Genomic DNA, 12,532 nt, shown 5'->3' with positions numbered 1-12,532 from the left:
GTCCATTCTGCTGAGCTTCCCTTGCCTATCTCCTGCATTAAACTGTGTCAAGCCTGGTTGGTGACTCCCCTCACCCACTTACATAAGCATGGTTCAGCGTAGAGGTGGTCGTGGTCGTGGTAGAGGAGGACATCATGTGGAAAGTTCTCAATCTTTTGCCAACATGGCTGCCAGGGACGTAAACAACAGTGCCCAGGCCCGCTTACCACCACCCCCACAGGCCATACCTGGCCCTAGTCTAGACCCTATGGGTAGCTCCAGTGATCTTTGTGGTACATGTAAGGTGTTACTGATTCAAATGCTATAGGGTGCGACAGATGCCCTAACTGGTTCCTCCCTTCCGCCATGTGCTTTGCGACGAGTTCGTCGATCCGTGCGCCGAGTTCACCTGATGCCCTTGCCGCTTAGGCTTACCTGATCAACTGATTGTAAGTATACAGGAGTATGGAGGACTGGTGTGGAATCTATGGATCGATCCTGCTGAACATGGACTTTTTTTTTTTTTTTTTTTTTACGTGTACGCCTGCAGCGCCGGTAGGCTCTCTTGAGGGGCCTGGATGGAAGTCGGCCCCAGCCCGTCATGGCGCAGGCAAGTGTTTATAGTGGTGCCATCTTCTCTTGGCTCATGCTGCCCCCCGGAACAACTTCTTGATTCAATTGGACGGTTTCCTTTAGAGTCCGGGTTGATAGGTGGTCTTCAGGACAGCATGTAGGTAGTTTTAAGCCACTGAAAAATCCGAGGTGGTAGCGTGGGGATTCGAACCCGCGTCGTCCTGTGACGGAGATGAGCACCGAGGCCACGCCCTGTATATAGTGTACGCAGGGTCGATGTCAGGTGGTCTTTAGTGTTTTAAGGGGCCTCTAGAGCACCAAAAGTGTTGATTACTAAAGATTATTCGGGATAAAATATAGAACACGTGGGGGATAGTTTTTCTGAGCACTGTACGTGACGGAGATGAGCACCGAGGCCACGCGCAGCTTAGCGTTTGACCACAATTTACTGTTATCTTAAAAGTCTCCTTGGTTCTAATATGTATACGCACCAGCCGCGCATGCTCAAGAGCCAATGATACTGAGACGAGCACCGAGGCCATACACAGGCCCACACGCGCAGCACCCGGCCCACACATGCGCAAGATCGAGTCAACGAAACGGAGATGAGCACGGAGACCACGCGCGCAGCTAATTACGCAGGCCTCAACGTCATATATTTGCCCCTATATATAGTACATGCATAACTGCACTATATCAAACTTTAACAGATATATATATACCTCTATAACGCCACTCCCTATAAATTACGTATTTTTTGCAAATAAACTGCAGACTGAAAATCTTAATTGATATCTCTATCTATATCTATAATTGCCCCTATAGTTATAATTGAATTGTTTAATATTCTGGGTGCAGTCCCTTAATTAACCCTGAAACACTGCAGTTGGGTGAGAGAATACCCCGCGCGCCAACAAATTTGACAAGTTATTAGCAGGAGCAGTACCCGTTTTCTCTCAGTGCGTCACGAGGTCTCAGAGGGTGAGAATCGTCAAGTCTCCCCTCTGCCTGTGTGGCGCTGTGTGTGTTCTATTGGGGTTTGATGGTACCGCGTTGCAGTGGAAAGATATGTGGGAATGACAGATGATACTATTTGGAAAAGATAGGATTTCTTCAGAATACATAATATAAAATAACTGATCAGTATCTCTATTATTAGCTGATGCATTGAAGAATGTTCAGGGCGCAAAATTACCACACTGCAGTGGCCATGGACCAAAAAAAAAATCACCGTAGTATTTTTTTTTTTTACTTGGGCTTTTAGCATACAGCAAATTATAGTGTTTTTCATGTATATAAATTGTGAAATACACATTATTTTTTACATATTCATAAAATACAGTATTTTTGCTGTAAAATCCATTACGGCTACATGTGTTTGGCTGCTGAGAGCAAGTTGATGCACTCGGGAAGAATCAGCTGATTTTGACAGTTCATGTGAAAACGTGTCTGAGTTTGTTTTTTCTCATTTGCTTTGTGCTCTATCAAAGTTAGTAGAAGTTGTTAGTGTGTGTGTGTGTGTGTGTGTGTGTGTGTGTGTGTGTATATATATATATATATATATATATATATATATATATATATATATATATATATATATATATATATATATATATATATGTATATATATTATCCCTGCAGGTTTACGATTGCTTACTACAACACACAAAGGATAGTTACAACATATAATTGGTTCACTTCTTACCCTCTAGCTACATCTCTTTTAGAAAAGAATTTGCAGGTAGTTGGAATAATTCGAAAGAAGCCTTATATCCCGGAGGAAATGTTGGAAACTGCTAAAAGGGAAGTGGAATCTTTTGCTTTCCTCTTTGACCACAAAAGCACTTTGCTGTCCTACAAAGTGAAAAAGAATAAGGTTGTCCTTGTCCTTTCAACAGAAAACAATGAAAAGAAAATTGGAGAAAGAAACAAACATGAGATGGTGTTATACTACAACCATACAAAGGGCCGGCAAGATCAGATGTCTACCACATATTCATGCAGTTTTGTTTTTGTTTTAATTACTTATATGTCACTAGGTACGTCAGTGAGTCACACACAAAAAAAATTAGGTTATTTTGTGTGAATTGGCTGAAAAATTTTACCCCACAAAAAGTTGATTTTCAGTTATCTTTTGCTGCTATTTAGGATGTGATTCACAGCATGTTACTGCTTTAGGAGTTGAGGTTATCTATTTACTTAGCCAAAAAAAGTGCCAAAGCTAGATTTAAAAGGATAAATTTTTGTATTTTATTTTTTAAATACCACATGGTAACTTTTCTCAGTATTTTTTATATTTTCTTTATTGTATGAGTGTTTACTAAAATTATGCATTATTGCAGTTGAATTTGTAAAAATATGGTTGAACATACTGTAGAAAGAAGAAATTACCAATGAATGCTTTCTACTGAATTATTAATATTTTTTTCTTCTGGGTCAAATATCTACCCCACTGTAGTGTTCATGAACAAAAAATCACTTGCAGTGTTTCAGGGTTAATTGTCTGCCCCATTGATCTCATCACGGCTACTATTTATTTTTAATGTAGCAGTTCCGATCCCTATCATTATACCTTTTTAGTTGCATGGTGCTATACGTATATATGTATACAGATCTATCGATCAATAGTTCTACAATATCATACTATTAGTGAATTGCCTGGGAGGTTCTTCGCGATCCCTGCATGCATGCCGCACAAGCACCCAAACGGCTGGTAAAGAGATGCCCAATTATTTCAAGGAGGAATTTAGTAACATATAGTGTACCAAGCGCCATATACAGAAAAACGCTTGGTACACTGTGTTATTAGGGGACTCATATAGCCTAGCAGAACTGCAACATTAAATTAATTCAATCAATCTATCTGTCTGTCTATCTCACAAAGTTAAATACATATAACTCTGTGGTCTATCTATATCTATCCACTTACTTATTTGTCGATCTATATATCTATCTATCTACCTATTTATCTGACTATCTATCTATCTTTGATAGATAGATAAATAGATATAAACCGGTGGTTAAACTCTTCACATAGTCATGCGCGTACACAGGAAATGTTTTTTTTTTTCACCACTTCCTAGAAGTTGAATCATGATGCAACAAGCGTTGCCAAGGGGTTACAGGATCTTCCTCCGAAGTTGGGATGGCCATGCACCACTTCCACTTTCATTTTCTTCACTTTTTAACCAAAAAAATCATCTGGCAATGTAGCCATCACTGTTACATAAAACAAGTGGCAGTCATACTGCGCAGTGTGTAAAAATAAAACATACAATACGTGGACAATATTAAACATTCCGTAGCATGGGGTATTCTCTTCGTATACAAGTATGCTACACGATAACCTTGCACTCAGACAATGTACGACAAGTATCCTACTATACTGGTTTTTGTGGTACGTGGGCGCCTGTGGGCATTCGTGTGTAGGGGTCATCTTGCCTGCTTCATGATCTCATTCAAAGTATTTTTCAATAATTTATATACATATCTCAGCTTATGTATATAATATGTCATAGCTGCGTTGATGTTAGGTATCCTTTTCTCGGTATTATATCCATTTATTTACCCTGACTGAAGAATGGTCGGTATAGGCCGTGAACTTCTCGATCCTTTGTTGTGTCATTATTTTTTTTTCCAGAAGTGTAGTACAGTACATTGTAGTGTGTGTGTGTGTGTGTGTGTGTGTGTGTGTGTGTACAAGAACAGTAGTAGCGACGTACGACGGTGAGCGTGGGCGGAGGCGGAGTTTATTAAAGGGAGCAACTGGCAACAGCGGCAGAGGCTCCCTGACAACCGGGTGGTGGGCGTGCCTGCGAGGAACGACTCACGTACACTATTGCCCCAGCAGCTTGCAAGGACACGCAGCGATGCCTTGGCACGACCTAGGGGACGGTGAGTAGCAAGTAACGCAAGGAATACATGTGTAGCTTTGCGTGACTGTAGCATTTTTTGTTTGTTTGTTTGGTTATTGTTATTTGTTTATTGCCTCAGCCCTTGCTGTAAAAAAAAAAATAGGGAGAGGCAACTTGATTACGTATGTTTAATTAGTCTGATCCGCGAGTAAAGTATGGTAGAAATGTGGTAGAAAGGAATTATATTGAACCGGGAACTTTAATTTGTGGGGCTTTACTACGCACGTTCGTCTGACCCGCGAGATAAGAACGTATGCGTGAGGTTGAAGGATCGAAGTATATTCATATCCCTCAAATCACCTAATTCAAGAACTGTATTTGTATGGCTTTATATAATTAGCACACGGTACCTGCTATCCTCAAGGAACACCCTCAGTTTGCACCAAGGTGGTGATGCCGTGTGTGGCAGCCTGAACTACTGCCGTGCTATACAAGGCTGTGATCTCTGCAGTATTTTACTTTAAGGACTAGTATTACTCTATCTCTGTATTCATTCCCATCTAGTGCTTGGGCAATGTTCTCCGTATTTTATTGTCTTATAATAAACTATCAATCAATCATAACAATATAGAACTTGACTATAACTACGCACGTTCGTCTGACCCGCGAGATAAGAACGTATGCATGAGGTTGAAGGATCGAAGTATATTCATATCCCTCAAATCACCTAATTCAAGAACTGTATTTGTATGGCTTTATATGATTAGCACACGGTGACATAATAATATAGAACTTGACTATAACTTAGACACATGTTCGTCTGAGATCCGCGAAATAAGTGAGTTAGAAAGGAAGTATATTCATTCCTCAAATCATCCAATTAAAGAACTATATACTTGTGTGGCTTTGCATATAGCTGTAGCACACGGAGACATACAACTTGATTAAACATGTTGGTCTGATCCGCGAGACAAATTGTGTTGTAGAACTGTATGGTTGAAAGGAAGTATTCATTCCTCAAATCACCCAATTTAAGAACTTTATTTTCGTAACATACATTTAACTTGACTATATATATGTTCGTCTGAGTCAGCAAGATATGATAAAATTCTTAACTACGTGTAGTAGAAAGGCAGTATTAATTCCTCAATTCACCGGTTTCACTTAGGTGGTTGGCACTATAGTTTTATGATAGATCGTATCGCACTATTAATTTTTCTTTATAATAATATTACCGTCGGAAATTGCGCATTCCTAAGATGAGTTTTTCTTCCATCCCCTACACATTTCCTAGAGTGGCTACAGTAAATATGCCTCGATATAACGAATTTCGGCTCTAACGAAGTTTTTGGGACATTGGGGTATATGCGGGTATTTAATTTCCGAATAAGTTTGGTAAGGCCCTCAAGCTTCACACTGTGCCGACTCGATCGACAACCCACGTCTCAAGGATACACTTAGGGCCGCTTTCAGTCACTTTTTGATCGTTACCAATGGCGGTGATCGACGCTGTAGTTTTCCACGTTAAACTAGCTTATGGGGTAGTGGCGGCTGGAGAGGAAGCGAGGTGTTGAGAGTGTGTGGCAAGGTGCGGGGCTAGGCTAACCCCGCAGCCGCCACTACCCCAACGGCCAGTTTTACGTGGAACTACTATAGCGGCGATCGCTGCCATTGGTAACGATCGAAGCAAACAAAATGACTGTGAAAGCGACCCGTAGTCTTGGGTGTGATAATGTTGATGTGAAAAGGTCGCGCGTCGGAAAGAGGTCACGCTCGCCGGATGCTTTTTCTTCTTCTTCTTTTGACCTGTGACGCTTTGTATCGCTTCTTGGGTCCTCCTTAATCTTTCGTTCCTCTTTTCTTCTTTTTCACTTATACACTTTTCTTTTCAGTATTACATCACTTTCTGAAGCACTTCATCCTGAAACTTAGGTTTTCTGTCCTTTTCTTTTCCTGATTTATTTGCCTATGCGCTTTGCTATTTTTCACTATTACACTTTTCACTCCACTTTTACTGCTCAGTCAACACAGTGTGAGGGGGGCCTATAACTGCGGAGTTCGGGTCGGTGGTGAGTCGGCCGAACTTGTATAGTTTTGCTACTTTTGTACAATGTAAAGAGAATTAAGAAGTTTACATATATGTGCATGTCGATCGGCGGCGATTTAAGCCGACCTATACGTCTCGTGTCCGCCCGACTGTACCTAATGATTTCCGATCTCGTCCTTTCGTGCTTAATTCACCTTTCATATGCATCTACTAGAATTGGAAAAAAGCGAACATAGCGAACACTTCACCTCATTATAACAGACAAGGTTCGTTATGTGCGAAAAGTTCGGATCCTTCGAGTATATCGGCTATCGGATGTAACGTCGCCCCCTATTGGTTCGTTAAAGTGGGGGTTTACTGTGTTTTTACAGTTGTTTTGATTGCTACACTATTTTCTGTGGGTTTCTGGGAAATTTAAAGGTTATTAGATTGCATATATGATATCATAAGATAAGATAATGAGATATCAGCGCGCTGATAACTTTTTTTTTCGTTCACTTATTTAATATGACTCATCGCGGCCGGCCACTGCAGTCGTTTTCCTATATTATTATTATTATTATTATTATTATTATTATTATTATTATTATTATTATTATTATTATTTTTGAATCATTAATTTTCGTTGGGAATGTGTGTGCTCAACGAACACTTGCAGCACTTAATGATAAATTATATATTGGGTTTTTCTGTGACTAAGTCTTTATCATGGTTGATTATGGTTGTTGACCAGGGGCGGATTTATTGTGTGCGAGGCCCAAGGACGATGGGAATGTGTGACCCTAAACAGGGCGTCAAAGCTGGGGTGTTGTTTAAATTATAATTTAGTCATAATCAAGATAATCATCAAAATAATTGTAATTACATACTTGTAAATTCATGAAACCAATTAATGAATATAGTTTTGTTCATTAATTACAAAATTATATATGCAGTATTATTTATGGAAGAAAATATTAATTACCAAATTGATCCAAAGAAGTTCTAGTTTTAATTTATTTGTATTGTGAATTTTTTGACAGGAAAAGCAACAAACATAAGAAATCAGGTAACTAATAAAAATATTTGTTTCCTAATAATACCGTACCTCAAAAAAAAAGTTATCCCCTAGGGACCAAGGTGCCCTTGTAGCCTTTCAGGTGCCAGGACCCTTGTGGGTGCGGGGCCCGAGGCCATGGCCTTTTCGGCCCCCCCTAAATCCGCCACTGTTGTTGACTGAAAAAATCCTTGTTATCTTTAATTTCTGTCCCATCATCATTCATCTTTAGTATAATGTATACTATCTATCTGTTGTTTTCTTTGGGGTAAATTATATATCCTAAACGCCATAAATTTCTCACCAGAAGGTTTTCTTACCAAACCACCCGTGACTATACCAGGCAGATGAATGGTGCCTGACCTTGCATACAGCATCACTTTTCACCTTGCATGCCACATTCTCTCCAACAAATCTTTCATAACACCAATCATCTTTTCAGTTGCCTCCCCACACAGATTTACCCACAACATTGTCTACCCCTTCCTTATACTTGTTTGTAATATATATAAAAATATTGTCTTAAGTAGTACCGGTATTAAATTTGAAACATACTTTTTTCCTTCCTGTCAGACCCTTGTCCACCAGCAAGGAAGCCTGGTGACATCGTCAGAGGGGCTAGAAAGATTCAACTCCGCACCAACTATTTTGAGGTCACAATAAAGAATCCCAGCATAACTCTTGTACATTACGATGTGGATATCAAGTTGGGCAATAACATGGCAGTCATGTTGCCAAAGAAAAAGCGCATGTAAGTACCTTTGTACCATCAGTGTAATGGGAGTTTTATTTCTTATTGTTTAGTTGAGCTTCTATTAAAAGAATGAGCTGCATTGTATTAGTTAAGAAGGAAAAATAGTTTTATTAATATTCATGCTTTCATTCAGAGTTCAGGAAAAGTTAAGCTTTCATTTTTATTAAGCTAACAAGTGGTCTTTTTTCAGGATGATATTTCAAGAAATGATTAAAAAATTTCCAAAAGTTTTTGAGGGCCGCGTAATTGGATTTGATTCAGAAAAGAATGCCTACTCCACAACAACTCTCTTCAAAGAAAACAAGACCAACCCTGGAAAGAAGTTTCAGGTAGGCTAAAATACCAGCTGTAATTTATCCTAATCTTCCTCTGCATCTGAAAAAAATATCTGTCCAAATACTCCAGCTAAACCAGTGCCAGATAAACCAGATAAACCATGGCAGAGTGGTTGTGTGAGATGGTGTGGACATGTGACAAAAATGAATGAAGTCCTACTCTATTACAGCCAAGAAGACCAAGGTGAAGGAATTGAGTGTTTGAGGAAAGCATTGCCAAGCATATCCTCATCATTTACACCCTTGTCATAACATTACTTGCAGTTTTTTTTTATAGCAAGGGAGACAGCTGAAGGGTAATTAAACAAAAAAGAAATAAAAAAAACACTAAGCGCTGCACCAATAACAGTAACCAGAATAAGAGGCCAAAAGAGAGGTCAATTTTGGGAGAACAGGTGCCTTCATACTCCTCTCTTGAAAGAGGTCAAGTCATAGGCAGGAGGAAATGCAGACAAAGGAAGGCTATTCCAGAGTTTATCAGTGGAATGAAGATGCTGGTTTACTCTTGCATATGAGATTTGGACAGTATAGGGATAAGCCAGAGTAGAAAGTTGAGTGCAATGGAGGGGGGGAGGCATGCAGTTTGCAAGTTCAGGAGAGCAGTTGGCATGAAAATATTGGTAGAAGATAGAAAGAGATGCAACACTTTGGCAGAATTTAAGTGGTAGAAGACTGTTAGTAAGAAGAAGAGAGTTGATGATTCGAAGAGCCTTAGACTGCCCTGTCCAAAAGGGCTGTGTGTGTAGAGCCCCCGGCCTCACACTTGAGATGCATACTTTATACGAGGACGGAGAAGGCCCTTGTATATGGTATATATCAGTTCACCTGTTTGAAAAGTCTTTCATACATGTTTTGACTGTTTTGTGATCCTAGTGATAGTTATACACGACTTCTGCAATTTGGAACGGGAAAATCATCCACTAAAACCTGGTTAATCTTCTCTGTGGCCTTGGAAGATATTCATAATGGGAGCCTGATATGTATAAGAATATGGACCTATAGCTAGAGCACCTGAGTAAATGAAGTTCACAGCTATTATTATATTTCAGGTTGAAATACGTGAATATGAGAAGCCTCAAAAATTCATGGTAACTATGAAGGCAGTCAATCGTGAGAAATTATCATCTATGATGGATGCATTCAAATCTGGAAATAGTACCATAACAATACCACAAACCACCATACAGGTATGTTTGCAGTGGAAGATGTGTGAGCGTGTAACTAGTCGTACCATTATTGATAGGTTTCAGTGCAGAAAGCAAGGGAACAGTACGAAAGGCTATTAAATTCCGAAAGTACCAAGTAAGATAACTACCACAATGTCAGGACTGCTTTATTTATACTTCAGTTTGCAAGAGACCATTTACCAAAATTTGATATCAACTTGCCTCAATCCAAATTTGTTAATTTGTCTATCAATCTATTTTTCTATCTATTTCTCTATTGATATATCTTTATACTGCATCCAGGTAAAGATTATGTTTCTACTTTTCTCCCTTTCTTTTTATAAGATCTGTAAAGGAAAAGAAGAGATTCTACCATTATATTTCATTCATAACTTTTAAGTTTGTGTCATTTTGGTTTTGCAGTAATATAAGGTTAATTTAAGTTGATGGCACCCTTGGTGCAGTTATTAGCATGCCTAGCTAAGAATTTGCAGACCTGGGTTTGAATTCTGGCTTGGGTAGTTGGCTTGCAGTCCACCCAGCTGTTTATCCTCCCTCTAGAACTGGTCAATAAATGGTTATCTGGGGAATCCTGGGGAAGGTAAACTGTGGTAACCTGGATGTCACACTGGCCCTGTGTCCCAGGGTGATGGGTTCCTATCTGCCACAGACTCAGGGGCCAGTGTGATAGAGATTAAAATGGAGGCTATCACAATTTGAGCATATCCTGCAGGTTTTACCATGAAATCATGTACTGACATTAGTACTAATTATCTAAAATAGGTTACAGCCACATAAAAAAAAATCTATTGAAAGCATTTTAATTGGTAATAAAGGCATACAGAGTGGAGGACAGCTGCTGTGTGAAGTAAAATAATGTTATTAAAGATACAAGGGCATGTGAGAAGGTTATATGTTTAAATAGAATTTTCTATTTTCTATTTGGTACTAGACAAGGATATTTAATGGTACGTAGCCTACTGTCTGTTCACATACATTAGTGGTGTTATAAGGGAGATGAAGGTACAGTTAGGCAATGTTGGAAGAGTAGTTTGTTTACAATGATAGTGAGGAACTGAAAATGGTTATAATTTTTTATATTTTTTATATATACACTAAGGAGGCAGTTCAAGAGCAAAACAGAATCCAGAAAGAAAACTGTAAAGCACTGCACCCAAAAACATGACGGGAGGAGTTACAATCATCATCCAGATTAGGTTAGAGAGGTATCTTGAAACTGCCTTCTTGAAAGTGTTAAGTCTCAGGAAGAATGAAATAGAGATGAAAGAAGCCTGTTCCAGAGTTTACCAGTGAAAAGGGTGAGAGAAAGAAGATAGTGGTTAATTTAATAAGAGAATGATATTAGTGGATAGTGGATAGTGTGCACACACACACACACACACACAATGATAATGACTTTAATCCTTCTTTCTTGATTCGCAGATGCTAGAGGTGATATTCCATCACAACCTCAGCACACGATATGAAAAGATTGGTCGGAATATGTTTTTCTCACAAACAGATTTTGGGAAGCCTTATAACTTAGGAGGAGGAAAAGAGATCTTATCTGGTTTATTTGGCTCTCTAAGACCTGCCTGGAAAGACAACTCAATGCTCCTAAATGTTGATGGTAAGTGAAGAGTGAATAAACTGAAAAAAAATTAAGTACCGTATAATTCTGAGAGATTGCATATCTTTGAGCATTCCCTGCAAGAGTGAATGCATTTTCCAACCTTAAAATACAGAAGTATAGGAAACTCATCACAATCAGCATTTATTTGCTGAATTAAAAAAATTCAAATCTAAACAATAAAAATATTGGTTGACTGGAACCAAATGCAGCAGACACACCCGCTATGTGTGTTTACGCCATACAAAATGGTTGCTATGCATGGACCTGAAAATATAACGCACAGACTCAAAGTTTGTGAGTCAAATCCATACTACACGAGGTGAAGGAAAGGAATGCCTCAAATCCACTGTGTGCAGACTGCCCAACACCTGCCCCATACTACACCCCCATCATGATGTCACAGTAGCTTGACATCAATGACCTTGATGCTAGTGTGGAAATTGAAAGTAACAGTTTAGTGAGAGTGGCGATTGGCAAAATGGGTGGTGTGGCAGAGACACTGTCTCACCCTGCCTCGGAACGTTGCTACTCAAGTCCTTCAGGCCAGTCATCTGCTGTACTTTGAGTACTCATATTTTGTTGTTGTTTTAGCTTTACACTGATACATCTTACAATTTTTCCCAATACAGTCAAAGTCTGATGATCTGGCAGTCAATGCTTTGGAAATCCTGATGGTTTAAAGTTTTCAGGCATTTTTAGCTTTTTTTGATAACATTGAGAAAAATCTGTGAAGAAAATAAAGAAAATACAGATGAAAATGGTGCACCAAGCTATCCTATCCCATACCCACACTGACACTCCAGTCAGTCTAACAAAATAAAACAAGACATGAAACAGAAACAAGTGATGAAATTGTAGAATATACACAACAACATGTGAAAGGGCATTTTAGAAGTTCACGACGCACCTCATACTTTGCCTTGTTTACCAGCACTGCTGCTCTCGCTGAGTCAATGCCACCACCTTGTCCTTGCCACCTCATTCATTTCAAGGCATTGTCAGGCATTATGTCCAGTTTATGTCAAATACATGTAGATGTGTATATATGTCTGTGCACCTTCTTAGTGTCCTGTCTCAGGGGTGTGGCTGTGTGGAGCTTGGCGGGGGAGTCAGCAATACAAAGAATTTTAAGGTCTGTCGATCAAGCTAGTGTTG

The 12,532-nt window shown here is 39.3% G+C and overlaps 1 protein-coding gene across 2 annotated transcripts in view; it reads left to right on the top strand.

The window, feature by feature from the left end:
* The first annotated feature begins 4,280 nt into the window (after window positions 1–4,280).
* LOC126988022 (protein argonaute-2-like) overlaps window positions 4,281–12,532 on the top strand; it is a 36,156-nt gene continuing 27,904 nt past the window's right edge. For both annotated transcript variants that reach the window (XM_050845757.1, XM_050845756.1), the window contains exons 1-5: window positions 4,281–4,446; window positions 8,063–8,240; window positions 8,434–8,572; window positions 9,628–9,765; window positions 11,188–11,374. In XM_050845757.1, coding sequence (XP_050701714.1) covers window positions 4,422–4,446; window positions 8,063–8,240; window positions 8,434–8,572; window positions 9,628–9,765; window positions 11,188–11,374 — 667 coding nt within the window. In that variant the 5' untranslated portion in view covers window positions 4,281–4,421. The remainder of the gene's footprint in view (window positions 4,447–8,062; window positions 8,241–8,433; window positions 8,573–9,627; window positions 9,766–11,187; window positions 11,375–12,532) is intronic.

The sequence above is a fragment of the Eriocheir sinensis genome, chromosome 67, assembly GCF_024679095.1.
Source record: "Eriocheir sinensis breed Jianghai 21 chromosome 67, ASM2467909v1, whole genome shotgun sequence".
Lineage (NCBI taxonomy): Eukaryota > Metazoa > Arthropoda > Malacostraca > Decapoda > Varunidae > Eriocheir > Eriocheir sinensis.
The sequence above is the reverse complement of the archived record's forward strand: the minus strand, read 5'-3'. Positions and strand labels throughout refer to the sequence as shown.